General features: G+C 40.3%; 1 protein-coding gene across 1 annotated transcript in view; it reads right to left on the bottom strand.

Moving 5' to 3' along the window:
- Nucleotides 1-1,042: 1,042 nt before the first annotated feature.
- Nucleotides 1,043-24,502, bottom strand: part of SLC7A11 (solute carrier family 7 member 11) — a 91,396-nt gene continuing 67,936 nt past the window's right edge. Inside the window, exons 9-12 of the mRNA XM_067735064.1 lie at nucleotides 23,802-23,898; nucleotides 22,083-22,232; nucleotides 20,665-20,842; nucleotides 1,043-8,627 (exon numbers count right to left, since the gene is read on the bottom strand). Of these exons, the coding sequence (XP_067591165.1) occupies nucleotides 8,560-8,627; nucleotides 20,665-20,842; nucleotides 22,083-22,232; nucleotides 23,802-23,898 (493 nt within the window). The 3' untranslated portion in view covers nucleotides 1,043-8,559. The remainder of the gene's footprint in view (nucleotides 8,628-20,664; nucleotides 20,843-22,082; nucleotides 22,233-23,801; nucleotides 23,899-24,502) is intronic.

Genomic DNA, 24,502 nt, shown 5'->3' with positions numbered 1-24,502 from the left:
GTGACTTTTGAATCTCAAACTTGAATGTTGAGTAGAAGTACGCTACGCTGGGTATAGGAGATAGGAATGGTAGAAGAAAATATAATTCCTGTAGGAATCTGCACTATGTCAAATGAAATGATGGCATATTTTCCTTGTTAGACTACTAGAAAGACATTTAATATTGTGGCAGAGAATATGGAAGTGGTCACTTGTACCTGGAGAAAGAAACGTGGCAGATTATGGAAAGCCCAGTGTGCTGTACAGAAGTATGGATATTACCCACCCAGAAAAAAATATTAATAATTACTAGATGTGAAATCATAGAGGGTTTTTTTAAACATGTACAAATCTCTTTTCTTAAAATAAATTTATTTCACTTACTTATTTTTGGCTGCGTTGGGTCTTCGTTGCTGCGCGCGCTTTCTCTAGTTGCGGCGAGCAGGGGCTGCTCTTCATTGCAGTGCAGGGTCTTCGCATTGTGGTGGCTTCTCTTGTTGTGGAGCACGGGCTCTAGGGTGCGCAGGCTCAGTAGTTGTGGCGCACGGGCTTAGTTGCTCCACAGCATGTGGGATCTTCCCGGACCAGGGCTCGAACCCATGTCCCCTGCATTGGCAGGTGGATTCTTAACCACTGCGCCACCAGGGAAGTCCCCATAGAGGGTTTTTACTATATTTGTGTTTCAGAAAGAACATTCTGGGGAAACATGTGAAGGCTGACTTATAGTGAGACAAGAAATGAGACTTTTGTTAAGAGGTGGGAAATAAGAAGACCGAATTAGGACAGGTGAAAAAAGAAAAGAGAAGTTGCTAGATATTTCAGAGCAGAGGACAGATGGATGTAAGCCATGAGGAAGAAGAATGTCTACAGTGTTTGCTAAATCCGCCACCACTTTCAGTTTTTCGTACAGGAAATCGTTGTGAAGTGGGATACTTCAACAAATTCACATAATGAGTGACAGATAAATCCAATCATTAAAACCAAAGCCTTCAATTTAATGGAATGGACACTGCTAAAAAAAAGAACACAAAACAAACACAAAACAACCAAAAACACAACATGGTTTTTATTAGGTAAACTATCAAATGTTTATTTAACTTCCATGTCAAATGTTTTCTACTAAAGATATGTACAAAAATATATATACAAAGGTTGAAGCAACTAGAAGCATGACAGGTATACGTATACATAAATACAATTGAAATTAAATTCAATGCAACATTGAGTGACGTCATATTGCACCAAAATCTATTCCATACAAAAACACAAGAGTTTCCATCAGATGAAATCACACTTATTTCATAGCATCTTACCACTCACACAAATAGCCCGTAAACACCATCTGGCAGTGTGATGGCTGTACCAGAACCCTCCCTGGAGGGAAATCATTAAGCTGTAGAAAAACCCATTTTATGTCACATATCACATGCTGGTATAGGCATCAGTGCCACAGAACCCTAAGAAACAGCACAGTCCACAGATGAAAGTCCCTTGGCACCATTTATATTTTCATAGTTAATTATCTTAGTACTTCTAAGATGGTTGGAATGTAGATACAGAAAAGAAATGTTGCTCTTTAAGAATTTAGCAGTAGAAGATATTGTGCAAAATTTGTATAAAATAGCACAATCCCATTTACTGAGTTGCATTATCACGATGCTAAGATGAAGAGACCCCACCACAGATGAGGACCATGTAGGATGTCAGGCCTCCCTCTCCCTCAGCTGAACTTCTTGTTCCTGTATTTTAGAGCAGCCCCGCAAGCGCACCCGCCCCGACTCACAATGAATGGTCCAAGGTCATGATGAACCCATTCCAGATCCAAGTTAATGGATATAGCTGGTCTATAAATGACAATCTAAGCACAGATCAAAGAGACAGCTGCCAGAACAGCCCTTCAGGATAACCGGACTGCTTTCCCACTGGGTAAATTGATTGCATTGGCACATGTTATTGAAGCTTATCATAGACTGTGAAAAGCACTGAAATACATTCATATATAGTACCTAGTAATATGTTAATGAACATTACAATACATATGGATTTTTCTGCCCCTTGATAGTTGAAAAAGAAATTATTGCTACCAGGTCAAATTTTAGCACAGAGCTCGCTAAACCCATGTTAATAAAGTCAATACAGATATACAGACAATAAAACAACGTGAAAGATTCATCCTGAGATGAATTCTGAGTCAATAACTGAAAACCATGTCTACCAGTACATCACTACCATCTAATCTGCTCTCTGATAAGTAAAAACCAAGCTCTCTGAAACCCAGAGTCAAATCTTTGTCAGAAAATTAGGACAAATTAAGTTCTCGAAGCATTCAGTACAAGAAGCCATTTGTCTTGCCTCTCTGTGACTTGCACTTATTATAAAACTGCAGGTAGTCAACATTTAGCATCAGTGAAACAATTCTATCAATACACGTTTGTTCACCAGTTTGGCGTCAAGAGAAGACACTGCATTACATGGTAATAAGCAATTTTTGTTTGTTTTTTTTTTAAAACACATCTGATGCTTATGTTCGCAAAGTTCCCCAAATGCTGAAAGGTACCCCTGAAAATTCATTACTATTGTGCTGCAATCCATCTACAAAAAGACAGAAATTTGGGGCAAATGTCTGTGTCCACAGTAAGCAAGAGTAAGGTGATATGCCACTCTCTGAACACAGATGGATACTGTCAAAAGATGAACCCTGTTTTCAAGATACTAAGTATCAACAGTTAAGTTCTAGATTTAAAGCAGCAGTAACAACATTCACAAGGAAAAACCAAAAGGAAAAAATTTCTCCAAAAAGAGGATCAAAATAATCCCAGACTTAAAAAAAAGAAAAAAAAAAAAAAAAAGAATCCCAGACTACTTAAAATCTTTGCAGGGGTCTTGTGTGCTAACCATAGTTATATGTACTGTTTTTGCTTCCAGAGCAATTTAAAAGTGCCCCGTGGTAGTGTCTGAAGTAATTAGCATACACAGTAGTTTAACGTAGATCATTTCTATTGTTATAAGCGTACGCTCATTTGAAATAATCTGTGTTTTACTTCTCCAAAGTATTTTTACTTTATATTCCATTAGTCAGTAAGTGGAAATTTGGAATGAAGGAGAAATGCTAGGGAAAAAAATAATTCAGACATGCTTTAAAATAAGACAGCTCAAACCTCAAACCAGGGAACCACATTGCATCGCCTCCTGGTGCGCTATGAATGTGCTTCAGAGCATGCACAGAAGAATATTAATCAGTAGGAATAAGTGGGCTCTAACTTCACAATCCTCAGTTCAGTCAGGCCAATCACAACCCAACCGGTTATACAGCTGTAACAACCAAAGGCCTAATCTGTCTTCCCACAAGACGCTGTACAAAATACCCTGCTGTACAAAGTACTCAAAATACAGTCACTGCTGCAAAAGAGATAACTGTGCATGTCTTTTTTTTTTTTTTTTTTCCTCTCCAGTTTTCAACATGGCCTTTAGAGGCTTCCACAAGAGGTAATAAGGATTCGGGAGGCAAGTCTTCTAACCAAGAAATTAATTCATTTGAAAGTCATACTTTTAAAAATAAAATCAGTAGTGTACATGTTGAGGGAAAAAAGTATGCTCACTTTCAAAACAGTGCGTCCATCTGTACGGCCGCTAGACACCTAAATGCTCCACAGTTTCTTGAGAGATTATCTATAAAACTGTTAAGGCACTTATTGATACTATAAAGGTACCCTTGATCCAAGTAGCCAAAATGCACACGTGTAACAGATAACTGTCTGGAGACTGTAACCATCTTCCACTGACATTTTAAAGCCAACGGTAACAGAGAGAAGGGGGCAGGGACACACACAAGGGCATAACCGGAGTGGTAGTTTCAGGCTAAGAATATCAAGTAATTGTATAAAATGAAGACTCACTCCTATCTTGAAAAATATCATGTCAAAAAAATAAAACATACAGGGAACCATGTGATTAACTCGAAGGAAACAGAGAACCGGTTCAGAAAGATCAAGTTATTATCCTGACGAGACTGTAGGGACGGGCAATTATCTCACAACATACGGAAAACTGGTGAACTTTCTGTGAGACCATGATGTATGCCTCTGTGAATTTGTTATCAGACCTAAAAATAGACCAAGCATTTATTTTTAGACTCCAACTGATTTGAAAAATGCGACAAAAAGAAGGATTAACTCCCAAAACTGGCTATTTAAATATCTTTTTAAGTACAGTACTAATAATACCTAGAGGTTACACTTTTAGGTATTATATATATTGAGATAAATTAAAAATACCGTTTATGGGAAAATTAACCTAAAATACATTTATAGGTAATAATTCTTTTACCTATATATATAAATAATGTAAACAGAAGCTGCTAAGATGACTCTATCTACTCTAATTTATATCCACCATGAGCTTCTTGTCAGTCACACAACGCCATGCTTTAATTCCTGACTTCGAATGGTTACGGAAAATGTAGCTCTGTAAACATTATCAGCACCAACATACAGCATATCACGTAGGGTGAAATGAAACAAGGTTTTATTTAACTAAAATCAAATTTCTTGACTCCTCTGCATTCAAATTTCAAATCTCTCTCTATTTCTTTCCAAACTAAGAAAAAGAGATACAATTAAAATCCCATTCATTGTTCTTCTATCATTCAGAATTGACACATAAAATATGTCCAAAGTGAAACTCTCTCCTTATATACCACATATAATATGTACTATGAGAAAGCCACTTAGTTATATAGAGATATTTCAATTAACTCACAACTTTACTACTTAAAAATATATCCTACAAATACCCCACGCTTATTTCTAATAGATAAAGTAATGGGAGTACTTTGACCTTTCTCACAGGGACAGATGCAGATTTTTTTAGGGCCAGAAGTATATATAATTTTGCTAACGTTCAAGAAACGTAATACAAAATTCCTAATGAAAAATTAGGTACAGGACCTAGGAAAGGGCATGTCTAAGTAAGGGGCACTGAAGCTTACATTTCATTAGCTTTTAGGGGATTCACAAGGGCATAATCAAAGTCCCTGTGTACAGCAGACAGTTAATTTTTAATATTTCTCTGATTATATTGCATAATAAGTTAGATCAAAATATCGTTCCCTCCAATCACATACTAACTTTCATTTCCTGCTACTCTGACCTTTAGTTTTCCATCTTTTCATAACCCACTCCTCAATTATAAGAAATCAGCTATAGGTCAAAGATGCTCCCTTTCTCAGTTAGCATTACATTCATCTCAAATAGAGATAATAAGTTTCCTGAAGACTGATTCAGTTCAACATAGAATTCTATTGAGTTATGTAATTACACTCATGTTAACCATCTGATGATATATCAAATAGCAACTGGGGAAACAACTGTACCAGACACATAAAACAATGTAGAAACTTGTTTCAACTTGCATATCTTAGTGTTAGAGAAACTGCCGTGAATTGGAAATGTAATTTAATAATCTGTCCTATTTTTGTGCCAGCAGAGGCAGGGGAGATACGGTATAAGCACGTATGCAAACGTGTGCATACACACATCTAACGTTTATGTTTGGCGCTGGAGTCAGCCATCTTTTCTAGGGCAAATCTTTAATCTCCTAAAGAAAGATAAGAAGAGGGTCTACTCCTAGCTGACCAAGACACCAGTTGTAATAGTCAGTTTTCTTCATTCAATCTTAGAAAAATCTCAGAAAACTAGTCTACTATTTCTTAAAAGGGGTCAAAAACGTTTACTGAAATATTCATAATTATTAAGGAGAATCACTCCATTTCTCCTAGCAAATTGTTTTAGCTTTGGAGGTCTTTACTAGATCTACTAAATTCATATTTAAATACTTGAGAATCTATGCACCAAAAGAGCGGAACATTTGAAAATAGTGTATTAGCCGTCGTAAACTATATTGGCTACTTTTACTTTTTTGTGTTACAATAAACTGATAAAATGTATTTAAACATTTGAATATGCACACTGGTACAAATGTATCACATCTAACAGTTCGATATATGAGAAAAATATATATGAGAAAAAATTTTCCTAAATATATGAGAAAAAATTACTTAGCATAAAAATATATACATATAAAAGTGTGTAAGAGAGTTTTCAAGCTAGAATCTGCTTGACATAATACCATTCCAAATAAATGGTACGACTATTGAATGGATGATTACAGAAGCCCTGTATCTTGTCATGATGTATCCTAAGGATAAGTAGAAATACAACTTAATCCTCATCGCTTTAAAAAAAAATTACTGGGCTTCCCTGGTGGCGCAGTGGTTGAGAGTCTGCCTGCCGACGCAGGGGACACGGGTTCGCGCCCCGGTCCGGGAAGATCCCACATGCCGTGGAGCGGCTGGGCCCGTGAGCCACGGCCGCTGAGCCTGCGCGTCCGGAGCCTGTGCTCCGCAACGGGAGAGGCCGCAACAGTGAGAGGCCCACGTACCGCAAAAAAAAAAAAAAAAATTACTGACTGACTTTCTATCAGGTTAAAATGGTATTACAATGGCATTAGCAATTTAACAATGCAAAAATAATTTTTTAAAATGATGAAAATAATAATGAATATGTAATCTAGTTAGCTTGTATAATGACATATTTAAAGAGAAATTAGAACTAAAACTAAAATAACTAAAATCAGGAGACCTATCTCCCACTTTTGATATAAGCACATTACCTCAGGAATTAATCAGTAACTATACAAACTTCTCCATGAGACTTTACCATTTTTTTTTTCATTAGAGGAAAAAAACAATTCCAGGAGAGTTTGCTGGTTTAGATTACATGGGCCTAGACTGTAAACAAGAATATAAAGGAAATCTGTTTCCACCGATAGCAACAATTTAGTGGGGACAGATGTAGGCAAATGGATATAAGCTGTACAGACTACAGATCAAATTCTGAAAATCCATGGTAAGAGAAAAAGGAAGGAATTTTTATAAATTCACTTAAAGACCCAAACACTACGTTTGGCTGACAAAATTTCAATCTCAGATAGATATTAAATTGAAATTTAATTGAATGAAATTTAATTAACTGAATTAAATTTTGAAATTGAAATTAACGAATTGAAAATTAATTAATTGAAATTGCCTCAAATTATCATCATTTCTACTTTGATCAACTGTCTATGAACTCTATATATCTGCTCTTAATGATTTGAATCAGTGTAATTCTTCCAAAAATTCTTCTTTTCAAATGGACAAAAATTACAGAATGAAAAAATTCTGGCCATGACTATTTACTCTGAGGCTTAAGTAAATAATGGTTAACAAATTTCATCATTATATTATTCTTATTTGAAAATTCCACAGTATTTTCTAAACCCAGCATAGTAAATATCTGTCTGAATATATACATTTCATGTACAGTTTCTTTCAGTGAATTTATCAGTTATCTCTTTTACTTTGTCTGGAAATTACTGATAAAGCCTAGAGAGAGAAATGGAAACATTCTTAGAAACATCAGTTGTAAATCTTATTTAGCAGTGACATTTCTTCCTTAATTTTTATGTAAATATATGTCTTTTCCTAATTGATCTGGACAGTTTTGTCCAAAGAGATATTTTAACAATATAAAATGTATAAAGAAAACGTAAAACTGTCAAAATTCATCACCATGTAAAAACAGCTATGAGATTTTTAAAAAATGTTCAGAAACACTAACAATGTATGTAGAACTATAGAGTTGGGCATAGTATTTTGGGCATTTTCTTTCTTGGTGATTTCCGTCTCCTGTTGATATTGTAACTTGAAGATTTAAAAATGCACATATTTAGATGTATTTATCAAAGAGTAAATTATTAGTGAAACACATGATCATGCTTAAGAGGATTTAATACCAAACTGACTTTTGTTTTGCTCTAAGACAGGCGTTACATCCTTTCCTGATCAATTAGGCTGCCATGAAAACAAATGGCACGTAACTACGGAGCTTCCTGATAATGAGTGAAAAAAATCCTAACATAATAAATTCTCAAGTATTTTTTTTACTTAAACATAATTCCTGAATTTGCCTCATAAACAATAGCCCCTAGAAACTCTTCTTTAATGTATTCATCACAATTAGGCATACCCCTAAGCTTTTTTTCTTTTTCAAAATGCTCTGGGTATAATCCATTAAAACATGTATGATATCTAAGTTGATATCTGTGGGAAGCAATGCAATGCCAATGTAAAATAAATTTCTTTCTTTCCTCTGTCCATAATGATGACATACACTTTTTTGTTTTCCCCAGAAGAGTAGAAAACAATTTTCACAGTACAGTTATCTATAGTATATAAAAATTGTTTTTACAAAACCATATTAAAGAAAACATCTCAGTTTTCAGTCTGAAGGTTCCTAGCCATAAGATATGTTATAGAGAAAGACCACTAAAGTAATTTCCATTCTGTAGTCGTTTTTCCTAACCTCAACAGGTAGGTATCAGGGACTCAATGATCATGTGAACTTATGGTATAATTGCATATCAGCGTTCTATAACCACATGGAGTAATAACTAAATTTCTTAGAAGATCCATTTTTTGTTTCAGCCCTTTGGGCAGAAACAAAGCCAAGGATGAATTGCCAAGACTTCAAATGCATTAATTTATAATTTATGACAATCTTCTTCTGGTACGACTTCCAGTATTATCTGTAATGTTCTGGTTGTAATGTCTACAAAGAAATAAAGAAGAGAAATTTAAAATGCACAGAAATCAGAAATGCATAAAAACAGCAAAATGCAAATTATTGGGGATTGAATATTGAAAACTCACAACCGCCTATCTCATAGAGCACTTTCAAGAATTACTTATTTCATTAGAATCCTATCATGCTCAATTAATTTATTAGTCACCTCTGTAACTTCCCATGATGGCGTCTCAGCAAGAATACATTAATACTGGGGCTTCCCTGGTGGTGCAGTGGTTAAGAATCCGCCTGCTAATGCAGGGGACACGCGTTCGAGCCCTGGTCCGAGAAGATCCCACATGCTGCGAAGCAACTAAGCCTGTGTGCCACAACTACTGAGCCTGCCCTCTAGAGCCCACGAGCCACAGCTACTGAGCCCACGCACTGCAACTACTAAAGCCTGCGTGCCTAGAGCCCGCGCTCTGCAACAAGAGAAGCCACAGCAATGAGAAGCCCGCGCACCGCAACGAAGAGCAGCCCCCGCTCACCACAGCTAGAGAAAGCCTGCATGCAACAACGAAGACTCAATGCAGCCAAAAATAAAAATAAAAAAATAAAATTTATTAAAAAAAATACATTAGTATTTTGCGTTCAAATAAGGACTTTTATTCCCGAACCAGGAGGCTGAAAATATTTTGAGACAATAGGACCAAGATATAAATAAATGTTCAAAAATATACTTCATATCGAGTCTAAATTGGTTTGTTGTTTTTGCACCTATGAGAGTACATCCAACTCCTCAGCAAAATCAGAAGAATCAGAATATAATTTCCAGTCTCAAACTTGCAGTGTATTATTGAGCAAAACATTTTATCTCCTAGGGCCTCATTTGCCTCCTCTATAGAATGGGGGGGACTTGGGAGTGATGTCAGCAAGACGGAGGGCCGGGAGGTCCCCCACCCCCCAAAACAAGCAAACAGAAAAGAAAACCAAGAACAATAAACAGTTACAGATGGAAGAAAACAGCTCAGGGAAAGCTCTAGACAACAAAGAAGCAGCAGCAAAAAACCTGGCAGAGCTCAAAAATCAAGGATGGCCACGGACAAAAGCAAAGGAAGCATTTTGTCCCCATCACTCCATCCCCCAGTCGGGAGCTGCTGGGCACCAGGAGGAATCCTCTCAGGAAGGTCGCCGCATGGGGAGAAGGAGAGCAGAAGGACCACAGCAAGCCTCGCCCACTGTGGATGTCTGCAGCTTTAGGTACAAGAGTCTCTCAGTCTTCAGTGACGCTGACCCTAGCTGGTGGAGCAGCCTGTAGTACCCCCCTCTTCTGGATCTACTCCCAGAGGCTGGAGGTGTTGCTGAGGTGAGACCTGCCCTCAGGGGTCCCAGTTGTTGCTGTGCCCGCCTCTCACACATTGGGCACCACAGCACATCTCCACAGAGGACACCAGAGCTGCCATGGCTCTTTGCCCACCCCAGCCCCAGGTTGGGGCCTTGCTCCACCATTACCAAGGCAATCTCCCTGACCTGAGCCGTGCCTCCTGGGTCCCAAGTCGTGCTTTGGCTGTCCGAATTCGCTGTTGCCCTGTGCCTCACCCCCCTGCCCCAGCCCAGGTCAAGACTTTGAAGTGTCATTGCTGAGATGAGTTCTTACTGCCTCCCAGGTCCCAGGTCCTGGCTCTGACTCATCATTGCTAAGGGCAATGCCACTATCCTGAGTCCCACCCCCATGGCAGGTCTGGTCAAGCCTGAGACCCTCCATTGCTGGGACTGGGCTGCCTCTACCCTGAGCTCCGCCTCCATCCCAGCTTGAGGTTCTTGAGCCATCTTTGCCAGCGGTGCTACCACTGCCCTGAGCCCCGCCCCTCAGATTTCAGGTCAGGACTCTGACCCACGGAGGCTGGGACCAGGCTACCACCGCCCTGAACTTCACCCCCCATCCCAGGTTGCGGCTCTGAACTGTCATTGCCAAGGGCTTGCTGCCACTACCCTGTGCCCAGTTCCCTGAGTCCCAACACACAGCTTTAACAACTACCGGAGTCGTACTATTGCTATCCTGTGAGCGCTCCCAGCGGGCGGTGGGAGGGGTGGGGGCAGAGGTCAGACTTTGACCTACCATTCCCAGGCTGGGCTACCACTGCACTCTGCCTTTTCTGCCCAAGCCACCACCGCACCTTGTCATCCCAGGGCCCCCGTCGCTGCCATATTCCCTTTCACCAGCACAAGTCACAGTAGTGAGCCCTTGAGACCCCAGTACCAGTTCCATAGGATATCTGCACATGTCCATGCCCTAGACACCTGTGTCACAGCCACAGCAAGTGTGCCTGTGCTCCAGGACCCTGGCACTGTGGTAGTTCCATGAGTGCCTGATCCCCGGACCTCAGTTCCAATGCTGCTCTGAGGACTCTGGGTGTCAGCACATCAGACCAGGCACCAGGAGGGGTGTCCTCACACAGAGGCTCCTTCCAAGAGCAAAAAAGTAGAGGAGCGCAGGAAGATGTCAGCAGCCTTAGCCTCTGAAGATACCAATAGCCCTACCTGCCACCTATAGGTCCTCTGCAGCTTTAGCCATATAAGAACTCCACAGTCTGGCCAATTTCAGCCTCAACCAGTGGAGTGGCACAGAGACTACATCGCTGTGCCTTCTCGGGAACCAAAGACACTGCATCCCAGTCAGCAGGTGCTCTAACAGCCACCTCCAGGTGAAAGTCTTTCCCTACTGAAGCCAGTCTGAAAAGACTGGAGGAGGTGACATCATTCTCAAATGCACAGATATCAACACAAACCCATCAGAAACATGAAAAAGCAAGGAAACATGACCTCACCAAAGGAATGCAATACCACTCCATTACCTGCCCCTAAGGAAATAAAGATCTGTGACTGATCTGAGAAAGAATTCAACATAATGATTGGAAGGAAGCTGAGTGATATGTGAGAGAACACAGACAGATCAATGAACTCTGGAATAGTATATGAACAAAATGAGAAATTCAACAAAGAAATAGGACCCGTTAAAAAAAAATCAGAAAATTTGGAGAAGAATACAATGAATGAAATGAAAAATGTAATCGCTTTGACGAGTAGGCTCAATCAGGCACAAGAAAGAATCCTGGAGCTTCAAGACAGACCTCTTGATATTTTCCACTCAGAGGAGAATAAAGAAATTAGAATAAAAAAGAAGAAAGCCTGCATGAACTGTGAAACATGATCAAAAGAAAAATTATCCATATTATGGGAGTCCCAGAAGGAGAAGAGAAGGAGAAAGAGACATAAAACTTATTTAAAAATATAATGACTGAAAACTTTCAAATCTGGGGAGAGATACAGCCATCAAGGTACAAGAAGCTCAAAGATCTCCAAACCGATTCAACCCAAAGCGGTCTTCACTGAGACATTCACTTCACTGAGACATTATAGTCAAGCTCTCAAAAATCAAAGACAAAAAGGGAATCTTGAAAGCAGCAAGACATAAAAGAATCATCACATATGAGGGAATCTTGATGAGGCTATCGGCAAACGTCTCAGCAGAAATCTTACAGACCAGGAGAGAATGGGATGATATATTCAAAACGCTCAGAGGAAAAAAACTACCACCAAGAATACTTCACCCAGAAAAGCTGTCATATGGAAATGAAGGAGAGAGAAAGACTTTCCCAGGTCGACAACAGCTAAAGGAATTTGTAGTCGTTAGACCTGCCCTGCAAGAAATGCTAAAAGGAGTTCTTTAAGCTGAAACCAAAATATGCTAATCAGTAGCATGAAAAGATATGAAAGTATGAAGAAGAGGGAACACTTCCAAACTCATTTTATGAGGCCAGCATTACCCTGATACTAAGTCCAGACAAAGACACTCTAAGAAAAGAATATTACTGACCAATATCCCTGATGAATACAGATGCAAAAATTCTCAACAAAATTTTAGCCACCCAAATTCAACAACACGTTAAACGGATCACTCACCATGATCAAGTGGGTTTTATCTCTGGAACGCAAGGATGCATTCAACATAGTACTAAGCCAGAGCAATTAGGCAGAAAAATAAGTAAAATGTATCCATATCAAAAAGGAAGGGCTTCCCTGGTGGCGCAGTGGTTGAGAGTCTGCCTGCCGATGCAGGGGACGCGGGTTCGCGCCCCGGTCCGGGAAGATCCCACATGCCGCGGAGCGGCTGGGCCCGTGAGCCATGGCCGCTGAGCCTGCGCGTCCGGAGCCTGTGCTCCGCAACGGGAGAGGCCACAACGTACCGCAAAAAAAGAAAAAAAAAAGGAAGAAGTAAAATGATCTCTGTTCACAGATGACATGATCTTCTATAGAAAATCCCAAAGACCCCTAAAAAACTGTTAGAAATAATAAAAAAATTCAGTAAAATTGCAGGATACAAAATTGACACACAGAAATCAGTTGTATTACTATATATTAACAATGAATTATCTGAAAAAGAAATTAGAAAGCAATCTCATTGACAATAGCATCAAACAAATTAAAATACCTAGGAATAAATTTAACCAAGGAGGTGAAAGACCCGTATACTAAAAGCGATAAGACTTTAAGGAAAGAAACTGAAGAAGACACAAACAATGGAAAGATACCCCATGTTCCTAGACTGAAAGAAGTAATATTGTGAAAATGTTCATATGACCCAAAGTGATCTACAGATTCAATGCAATGCTGATCACAATTCCACTGACATTTTTCACAGAAATAGAAACAAACTATTCTAAAATTTATTTAGAGCCACAAAGTAATCCTAAGAGAGAAGGACAGAGCTGGAGGTACTGTAATACCTGATTTCAAGCTATATTATAAAGTTATAGCAATCAAAACATTATGGGGACTTCCCTGGTGGTCCAGTGGTAAAGAATCGACCTTACGATGCAGGGGACATGGGTTCGATCTCTGGTCAGGGAACTAAGATCCCACATGCAGTGGGGCAACTAAGCCCACACACCCCCAACTACTGAGCTCGCGCGCCTCAAGGAGAGAGCCCGAGTGCTGCAAACTACAGAGCCCACGTGCTCTGGAGTCTGCGCACCACAACTAGAGAAGAGAAAACCTGTACGCCACAACTAGAGAGAAGCCTGTGCATAACAATGAAGAGACTGCGTGCCGCAACTAAGACCCAATGCAGCCAAAAATAAATAAATAAATCTTTAAAAAAAAAACAGTATGGTATTATCATAAAAACAGGCATACAGATCAGTGGAACAGAATGGAGAGCACACAGAGGTAAACTCCCACATATATGGTCAACTAATTTTTGACAAGGGTGCCAAGAACACACCATAGAGAAAGGACAGTTTCCTCCATAAATGGTATTTGGGACAACTAGATATCCATATGCAAAAGAATGAAACTGAACCCCTACCTCATGCCAATCACAAAAATTAACTTGAAACGGATCAAAGATTTAAATGCAAGATCTGAAACTATTAAACTCCTAGAAGAAAACATAGGGGAAAAGATCCTTGATATTGGTCTAGGCAATGATTTCTTGGATAAGCCACCAGAAGCACAGGCAACAAAAAACTAAAATAAATAAGTGTAATTGCATTAAACTAAGGAGCTTCTGCATAGCAAAGGTAACAATCAATAAAATGAAAAGACAACCTACAGAATGGGAGAAAACATTTGCAAACTATACATCTGATAAGGGACTACTCTCCAAAATATAAAAAGAACTCACAACTCGATAGCAAAAAAGAAAATAATCCAATTTAAAAATTGGCAAAGGACCTGAATAGATATTTTTCCAAAGAAGGTATACAACTGGCCAAGAGGTATTATGCAAAGGTGTTCAACATCACTAATCATCATGGAAATGAAAATCAAAATCACAATATCACCTTCACCTTAGCAAAAGGATGGCTTTTATCAAAAAGACAAGAGATAACAAATGGTGAGGATGTAGAGGAAAAGGAACCCTTATACACTGTTAACGGGAATGTAAATCAGTATAGCCAGTGTGCAAAACAGTATGGCGGTTCCTGAAAAAATTGAAAATTGAACTATGGTAGGTATGATCCAGCAATTCTGCTCCTGGGTATGTACTCAAAGGAATTCAAATCAGTATCTCAAAGGGATGTCTGTACACCCATGTTCACTGCAGCATTATTCACAGTAGCCAAGATAACGAAATAACTTAAGTGTCCATCAACAGATGAATGGATAAAGAAGATGTGGTATATATATCACAACTGGAATATTATTCAGCCATGAGAAAAAAGGAAATCCTGCATTTGCAACAACATGGGTGGACTTGTAAGACATATGCTAAGTGACATAAGTTAGACAGATAAAGACAATACTGTATGATGTCACTTATATGTGGAATCTTAAAAAACTGAACTTGTGAAAGCAGAGAGTGCTTACCATGGGCTGGAGGGGTGGGGAAATTAAAGAGATGTTGTTTAAGGGTACAAACGTACAACTAGTAAATATATAAGTTCTGGAGATTATTGTCAACAATACTGTATTATAAAAGTTGTCAAGAGACTATAACTTAACTGTTCTCAACAACAACAAATGATAAAAGATGTTTACCATGATAAAGACATTGTCAAGGTGCTAGCTAATGCTACTGTGTTTTATCTAATGCAATATATAAATATATCAAAATCAACACTTCCTACACCTTAAACTTCCACGATGTTATAGGTCCGTTTTTTCTTAATTTAAAAATTAATTAATAAATAAAGAAGAATGAGGGTCTTGGACTAGATCAGTGGTTCTCAAGGTATAATCCCCAGGCCAGCAACATTAGAATCATCTGAGATATCAGAAATACAACTTGAAGCCTCATCCTAGACCTACTGAATCAGAAACTGAAGGTAGGGCCCATAAATCTGTGATTCTGATAGACACTAAAGTGCAGGGGTCACTGGGCTAGCTGATTTCTACTGTCATTTTATCTCGACAGTCTTAGAACCCTGTGACTCCACCTTCCTGAGATATTAGCTCTTGTCCACCTCTTATCTCTGTAATTGGTCTCCACAAAACCTCTTCGAACTGTTACTGGTCCTGAAGCCCCTGGTGCCTATTGTCTTGATGGTTTTCAGAGCCACATCATCTCTCATCCAGACAGGCCATCTTTCTCCTCTTCTATGACTTGTCACCTGTAAGAGTCCCTTCCCAGCAATATTTAATGCCACTAAAAAAGGCACGTTTTTTCATCCTTTATTTTCTAACAGTGTTCCCAAGTTGTTTTCCTCAGCACACTGATTTTTATAATATACATTCACTACAAAGGGTCCAGCGTCATTCTTGCAAATGATAAACTCTATGTAAACGTTCCTCGAATGAATTCTATTCTGTCACAGCCCGCTCTTGACATTGAGATGTACATGGAGCACAAGGGAGTGCTCAAGAGCAACTGAAGTTCATGTTTACAGAAAAGGGAAATGATAGAATTATCCTCGAAAAATAGACTGTGGAAAAGTAGATATCAGTCAATAGTAAGGGCGATGTGGCTTTTGTGGGCAGAGATGGAGCTAGGACTAACTGATAGCTTTAAATAACAAGAATTCTGCCACGGTCAAATGCAAAGCGGTGGGGTTAAGGTGACATGCTCTGCAGCCCTTCCTCTCCGGAGAAGTCCTGCAGTCGCTACTCGAACTAGTCTCCATAACGACGGCCGTTCTTGAGTGTGTGCGCATGCGCACGCGTGTGTGTGACTATTTATGCAGTTGTCTACGGAGATTTTTTTTTTTTTAATGCAGCATCTACTCCTCCATGTCCCAAATGAAAGCCTTTTCCAAAAGTGTGCCTCTGTAATTCTGCAGCCCTCAGCTTTCTTAGACATCTTACTGACCCATGTCACAACACTGCATGGGTTCCAGACAGAGGGAGAACAACTTAAGAGATCCTGTTGCTCCGCTCGTGTGGCATTCTCCTTCCTGAAAGCTCCATTTGGATCTCCTATTCAGTAGCACTTTTGGGGCCAAAGAACCTCTCTCCTCGTTCTACACACCCAGTAATACCTCCACGCTCAGTCAGCCCTGTTGACGGTCCCTCGTGTGGCTTTCTTATGCCCTCTCTTGGGATCTCGAGATTTAAATAATTTTCAGCATGATGGAGGTTTGAGCAGAGTGACTGATTTGGGCTCTGAGTGGCTTTTGGAGTCCTACCAACTTTTCCCACCAGGTCATCTACAGCCATGGGGGTCACAGAGCAGTGCTAAGTGGACCCAAGTAAGCCTCTGAGGAAGCTTCCTGCTTGCCCCCAAAAGCTGCAGAGCATGTGGTCTCCAACTACATCCCTACCCATATAGGGCCTTTGGCTTTGGGAATAATCAGCCCCCTGACAATATTTCTTTAAATAAAGTCGAGCCATTGAGTCTGCATTTGGTGTTTTTAGTTATGTAAGCTATAAGACCAAATAGCAATGGAAATATTTTTAGCTTTGTCTTCCATGTTCAGTCGTTGTTTTGGAAATCCATTGAAACAACTACTGCCCTTGCAAAATCTGATTAATCCAATCATACCTGGTACAAGCGTGGGAACTACAGCCAAAATGGAATAAGCCTATGCAACATTAGCACAAAACCAAGCTTCCCCAGAAATCATAACCACAGTGTCTACGTTTTTCTTTTCTTTTTTTTTTTTGGAAAAGCCTTCAAAACCTTTTCACGTGCATGGCCCCATTTGACCCCTACAGTGAAGATGGTTTGGTAAGAAGTGCAGGCAAGCTTAACTCGTGTAAAACATCGCACCTCAGTCTTCGTGAAGTCTGTCAAATGCCTGCGGCAGCTTCCAGGGGAGCATCATAAACAAACTGATCACGACATACTGTATGCAGAACATGCTTTTAGAATTCTGGTTTTGCAAAATCTGTCCACGATGGACAACAGGCGTTCTGTGGTGCTGCCCAGTATGATTCTTTATCACTAAAGATTTTGTTTAAATACAGCTGTCCTCCCCAACTCGCCCGGAGCCAGAGGGACCAACTTCCAGTCACCCCACGCACTCCCAGCTGTGATGGGGTTGGACGGATAAACAGAGGCGGCCGAGGAAAACGGCTGCGGGGAGCCCTGGCTGGGGTTTGCCGGCTCCAGCATCCCCATGAATTAGAGTATGTCAGTGGGGTATCTGTCCCCTCTTCCTTGGGTGAGAAGCTTGTCTTTCTATAAATAAATCGATCCAGATGAATTAAGCACTCCATCACAGATGGGGGAAAAAAGCTCTCTGCACATCCGAGTATTCCCTTAAGAGCACATTTTCTTTTCATCCCAGGAATGCTATCAAATGAAGCGTGGTTCAATGCTGGCATCCTGTGGCCAGAGAAGTTCATCAAGTCTCTGAAACTCTCAGCTTCTCGGGTTCTGAATGTCCTCTGGCTATCTCAACTCAGCAGCCTGTCTCCGTTTTCTGAACGCTGTTCGGTGACCCTGTGTTTTGTTAAGGGATGCCCCCCTGGTAAGATGTATTTTGATAAACTATCATTTCACAGGGATGATCTGTTCAGGTATACTCGGGTGAAAATAAGTGATCAGACCAAGGCTAAAGAATGTTCCCCAGCAGAACAATTTGGTGTTAACTCTACACACTGCTCCAAGCAGAGGCTCTCTGGCTCCAAGTTTACACTGAGTTTCTCCCTGACAACAAGGAGGCAATTGGGAGAAGAGGCGAGGTGATGGCTCAGGACTCTGCTGTGTTGTGTGTCCGTGTGTGAGTGTTTTGTTTTGGCCAAAGGCTAGGAAAATACTTGCTACGGCCGCGATAAATATTATGAATTTTCTTTATTTTACTTTAAGAATGCTGCCTAAGTGGAAAATCAAACAAAATTACAGAGGATTGTTGCTTTTCGCAAACTCACTCAAAAGGCAGCTATAAAGATAAAGGGTTACAATGATCGCAGTGTCAAGGCAGAATTGCCACGCTCCCTGATAAGACTCAATGGCGTTGTTGAGAACCAAATAACCATCATGGGGCTGCGACTTGCTGCTACTTTCACGAATGGCTAACGCTAGATTTAGAGTCCTTGGAGATGTTCAAAACGCCATTGGAGACAGAAAAATAACAGAAAACTTCACAACTACATGAGCATGGAAAAACATCAAAGAAGGAGCAGGCATGAAAACCAGTAGTTGATACGTACCGGCAAAGAAATGGAAGAAAATAGGCACATGTTAGCAGAAGGAAAGCATTTTTAGAGTCGGCTGACTGCAAACAGGAAGGACAAAATGCCTACTAAGTGCGCAAGCACAGGAATTTGTTCTTTCATCATGGTCTCTCACACTGTAGTCCAACTCTAGGGCTACCCACTCTTTCTTCCTAAATTCTCATGGTTTTCCATGCATTCAGGGGTTTTAATTGTCTCTAGCCAGGATCCGAGATGGACACAGACCCCCCCCCCACAGTGGTGAGTACTAATCTACCCTGAACATTGGTAACGAGCAATCCTAATGGTACACACTGTTTAACAAGACTTGGATTTGTTTTTCAGCAAAGGCTCTCTATGTATTGCCTACAACAGATAAAACGTAACTAAGAATACTCTACCGAAAACCAGTGTGATCTAACAAGACACAGAGATTAAATACCCTGCTAGGCAATCTGTGTGCCTGTGTAAACCTTGAAGAACCAACTTTTATAGTAACACTTCCTCTGGGAATAATGTTGCCAGCTAGGAAACAAAATGCAGGTATAAATAATAGTATAAGGTCTAAAGATATCAAACACCAATTAAAAGCTAATAGAGAGTACTAGCAGAAGTCTATTTTACACTTGATCTTAGCCAAAAGGCCGAGAAGCGATGCAGATGTCTATGTTAAATGACCAGCTTCTAAATGAGTTTGTGCAGCACACTAGAGATGCAATATGTACACAGAGTTGTTCGTTTTTTATTTTTAGTAACACTGACATTATTTATTAATAATTTTACCAGAAACCTCCCTGAACTTTTCACTGGGCTTTAAAAAATTAATGATGGTAAAGTAAGTAAATTGAAAGGAATGAAAAGAAAAAAAGTGGATTTTTAAACTCACCAACCTCACCAGCAAGAACCTATCTGCTCCTCTGGATAAAGTTCTCCCTCTCTCTCTTCCCACAGGTACCCAGTCTAAAAAGAGCATGAATTTGAAGTCCAGCATACTTGGGTTCAAATCCCAGCTCAATGGTTTAAAATCTATACACTTAAACTCTCCATCTCCCTGCACCCTGGTTTTCCCATCTGGGTATAGAAATCAACCAGTTCACACGTGGATCTTGTGGAAGATTGAATGAGATGATGATGTGAGGAAAAGAGCTTCACTGGCAGAGCCCCTGACAGAGGGTGAGGCTTTTGACAGAGGCTGTTCCTAAGCACCCTTCCTACCTACTGATTTTTTTTTTTTTTTTTTTTTTTTTTTGCGGTACGCGGGCCTCTCACGGTTGCGGCCTCTCCCGCTGTGGAGCACAGGCTCTGGACGCGCAGGCTCAGCGGCCATGGCTCACGGGCCCAGCCGCTCCGCGGCATGTGGGATCCTCCCGGACCGGGGCGCGAACCCGTGTCCCCTGCATCGGCAGGCGGACTCTCAACCACTGCGCCACCAGGAAGCCCGGAACACGGAGTCTTAACCACTGGACCACCGGGGAAGGCCCCTCATGAGCATTCTTGCTGTTCTTATGACCCTCCATGATTCACCAATAGGGTGGTGTTATAATAATGATATTTAAGCCCTTTGCAGGCTCTACCTAACTCCCCACCAAATCTCATATCACTCATTAAGTAGTATGTTATCATACAGAATCAATAAACTACGTTCAACCCAGGATAGAAACAATTAAGTTAGTAAGGGATTCGGAAGAACAATTAGGTCGTTTACAGAACTGCTGATAAAATTCTATCTAAAAATTTGTTCTCCTAAGAAGTGATTAAAGCAACTGGAACTCAATATCCTGAAAGGATTCAGCGGCTCTACCCTCAACATCCTTCCTGCCTTTTCTTCTACCCGTTCTCATTAGAATACGGTAATGTATTCAAACTAGCAATTTCCCCACTTACATTTTCACACTTTAATGCATGCATGTTATATAGGTACACATAGATGGGTTTTCTACAACACGGTCTCTCAAAAGGTCCCGAAACTGCTTAAAAGTCTTACCTGACATTCTTCTGAACCACCTGGGTTTCTCGTCCCATATAATAAAGAGATAGTAGGCAGGGACCCCGGTCAGAGTGATGATGAAGCCAATCCCTGTACTAAATGGGTCTGAATAAAGGGAAAGGGCGACCATGAAGAGACACGTGAAGGAAAACAAAGCCGGGATGAACAGCGGCACCTGGAACACAGCACAGAAGAAAATCACTTCAAGGGTGGTTCAAGAGACAGAAGGTGGATTCAAGATGAGCACATCAGTCATGTGATCAGGTGATACACCTTGATCACGTGACCAAGTGACAGGCTCCATCCTACCACACCTTCGTACCGAAATCTCTTGCATGGGGCACAGAGACTATATTAAACACACTCCTTTAAATTAAAAAAAAACACAAAAAACTTTGGGTAGAACAAAATCTAAGGATAAATAAGTGTGTTTCATTAGAGATGTTCTGTTTGAACTATTTTACTAGTTAAGCACTATGTTTTACGAGTTATGTTTTTGATTGTAAAAGATTGGTTCTCTGATAATTATGATTAGAATCCACTTTCATGTAGAGCCAGGAGCACGGGCTGCTTGTTACATGTTAAAGCCTTTCAGTACATATCGATTTTCTGTTGGAGATTCACAATAAGAACTGACAGGGACAAAACAGGCCAACTCCTATTCAACCACTAATAAAGATGTTGCCGGCATTAGGCAATGAATATAATTAGAAACAAATTCTGACAACATGATGGACAACATGATCGGTGTTATTTCTTAAAAGCAAATACATAGTAACGACAAATTAGTCCGTGAACTTTCAAGGCTAGAGGCATATGCGCCAGCCCTCCCAAAAGGAAACACTTAGCTATGGTAAATGGACATTCTATTAAGGGGTATATTCACACATCTTCACTTTCCCTATGTATTTCACATTTCTACTCCTTCTGGAGTGTACAACGCAGAAAAGGGGCAATAAAACAAGTCATAACATTTAAGAACTCTTAAAATGCCTTTTTGTAAAGCAGCGTCCTTTTTAAAGTTTGAATTAGTGATGATTTCATACATATGGGCCTCACTCTGAGTATGGTTGTCCACAACTATTCAGCATAAAAAAAAAGAAGCAGTCCATATTTTGAACATATCAGGTCATTAGACACATTCATGAAAAATCAATATAACAAACATTGTATATTAATATCCCCACTTTTCAACCATGTGACCTACAAAGTTCGGTACATCACAAACGAGCCGATGAACTATTTTTTCAAAGTAAAATAAATCCCATATGAAGGCATGACCTGCAAGGGTTAAACATTTTATTCCAGAGGATTCTGCCCCTCTGCCCAAGCTCTTCACCATCAGCTTATGACAAAGGGAGGACCAGGCATTAGGAGGAAGATTTATGTAAACCCATCAAGATTGCGGAGGTTACCTTGAAAGGACGATGCATATCTGGGCGTTTGTATCGAAGATAAATCAGCCCGGCAACCGCCAGCCCAATAAAAAGCCATCTGGCAAAACTGAGGAAATTCAAAAGACTGTAGAGGTCCCCAGAGAAGAGCATTACCATCGTCAAAGGGTGCTGGGGGGGTGGGGAGGGAGAGAAAAACCAGGCACAGTGAGTTAAAAGAGAACACACGTGATAACAAGCAATATCATCACTGCACGTTATTATTATCTTTTCCAAACGATTCTTTCTACTGATAAACGACCATTGCGCTTAACACCTATAGTCAACTAACCTCCTAGCTATAGATCCAGCTTTTCTACTCTCTCTTTACACACACACATGGATGCATTATTTTTAGCTGTTTTTCATTTGAGTTAAGAGCACGTGCTTTCAAAGAGCAAAACACAGGACACTCAATGACTCAAAATTTAAAGACCCAGAGACTGAGATGGTCGGTAAATAACTAACGATAAAAGTCAAAAGCGCATCCAATACACACATTTGCAGAAAGCTCTGCGAATGGTGTCTGATGAGCCCCTGGCTATGCATACACAGGAAAGACAGCCACCTCTAGAGACTGTGTCCTCTCCTGAGTGCAGAACGTTGACCTTTCCCTCCTCCACACTTCCTCTCCCTGGGTGCTTGCCACATGTGACCCTCAAGACCGCAGAAAAGAATGGAGCGCAGAGTTCAGCATAGCAAGTCTCTACAGCTGCACAGACCAAGGACAGCATGACTGATAACGCAGGCTTACAATGAAAGCCCTCTTCACCAATAATATATTCTGTTCCCACAAAATAATACATTCTGTTCCCACAAGTGAAGTACATTTCCAGAATCCACAGAGTACCCCACCCGCCCACCGGCCTTCACAAAGAAATTTCAAGGAAACATTTTGAAACAAATGAAACCCATGGGGGGTGGAGATGGGGGCACAAAAGTGTTCAGTGCATTCTGTGGTGCGCCTGACAGCAGGAGATTGGGAACAAATGTTACCGGGAAACATTTCTGGGAAATGTTTTTGGGTTTTGGAAACGTTATTGGGAAAAAATAGTAGGTAAAAAGGAATATAACATTGCCAATGGGGATCTGAGGACTCCTACACCTTACACAGTCTTTCATATCCCGTGTTTCACAAATACTTTTCTCTGCATAAAGGATCGTACAGCTCAAATTTAAGTTTTGGTGCTTTTATTTCTCCCATTTAGGGTTGCTCTCAAAATTCTCACTTTCAAGCACAGAATCCCTGCACTGTCTAGGATTCTGTCCACTTTTTCTATAACTTTGTATGCATTTCATGATACGGGGCCTCTGATGAGACATCTGGGCGTTTGGGGACTGTAACTTTTAGCTCCACTTTCAATAAGTAGAATCGGGACTTATTCCTCGACCTCCTTTTCTGCGAGGCTCTCTGTCAGTGACAGGAGCCCAGGCAATCATTTCCCTTTGATCTCACAGATTTCTACAAAGATGAAAAAGAAGGGACGTGTTATTGCTCCAAAGCATCAAATATGCATCAGATATACTGGATGAAGGGAAGCGATGGAAAATATTCTGCCTCTGCAAATCCACCAGGATACACATAGAGCCACTTTAGCGATGACTGAGAACAGAAAGCACGAGCTGAAGTCAAGTTTGGAATCCTCTTTGCTAAGCTGTTCTTTGAGGTTACATCTAGAGACACATGTTACTATGCATTACCAAAACAATAACAGCTGGCAGAGGAGTGTGCTTGCGGATGTGAATCATGGAGAGAATTTCCGGAAGGTGACCCTCCCGAGATGCAACATAGAATAACCTGACAGGAGAAAAATGCATAATTAATCATCTCCAAGGGAAAAAATCCAGAAATCGAAGAGAAAACTTGCATCTTCTTCATACCAAATGGTTTGACATTTCTTAGGTGATTACTTCGAATTTTATAAAATCTGCCAAAATGTTACGTTCCTTTGAGGAGAAACGGTAGCAACATCTGACTCAGCATAACTCACCCCACATATAAATAGCTGGTGGTGAATTTCGTTCTAGATTTCTAATACTGCTCGTGTGTTATCAATCCAGTCCAACTCAACACACACACACACACACACACACACACACACACACCCCATTTACATTTATCTGATTGGGTTTTCATCAAATTAAAACAAAAAGGACTTCTGCATCAAACAAAAGGGATACAGATGGTGGTATGGTGATGTCTGGTGTCTCTTACTTTACTTTTTTGCTTGTCACCTTTAGAGAAACAAAAGATTTTATTGCCAGAAATAAAATGTTGTTGTTAAACTCTGTAGACATAACGTTAAAACAACAACAAAAAAACCCTTCATCCCTGGCTTCAGAGTAGGCTATGAGTAGACAAACAGTGCCCTCTAATGGACAGAATAGAACACGCTATTGAT

The sequence above is a fragment of the Pseudorca crassidens genome, chromosome 4 (assembly GCF_039906515.1).
Source record: "Pseudorca crassidens isolate mPseCra1 chromosome 4, mPseCra1.hap1, whole genome shotgun sequence".
In the NCBI taxonomy this organism is placed as follows: domain Eukaryota; kingdom Metazoa; phylum Chordata; class Mammalia; order Artiodactyla; family Delphinidae; genus Pseudorca; species Pseudorca crassidens.
This window is presented reverse-complemented; position numbering and strand designations above follow the sequence as displayed.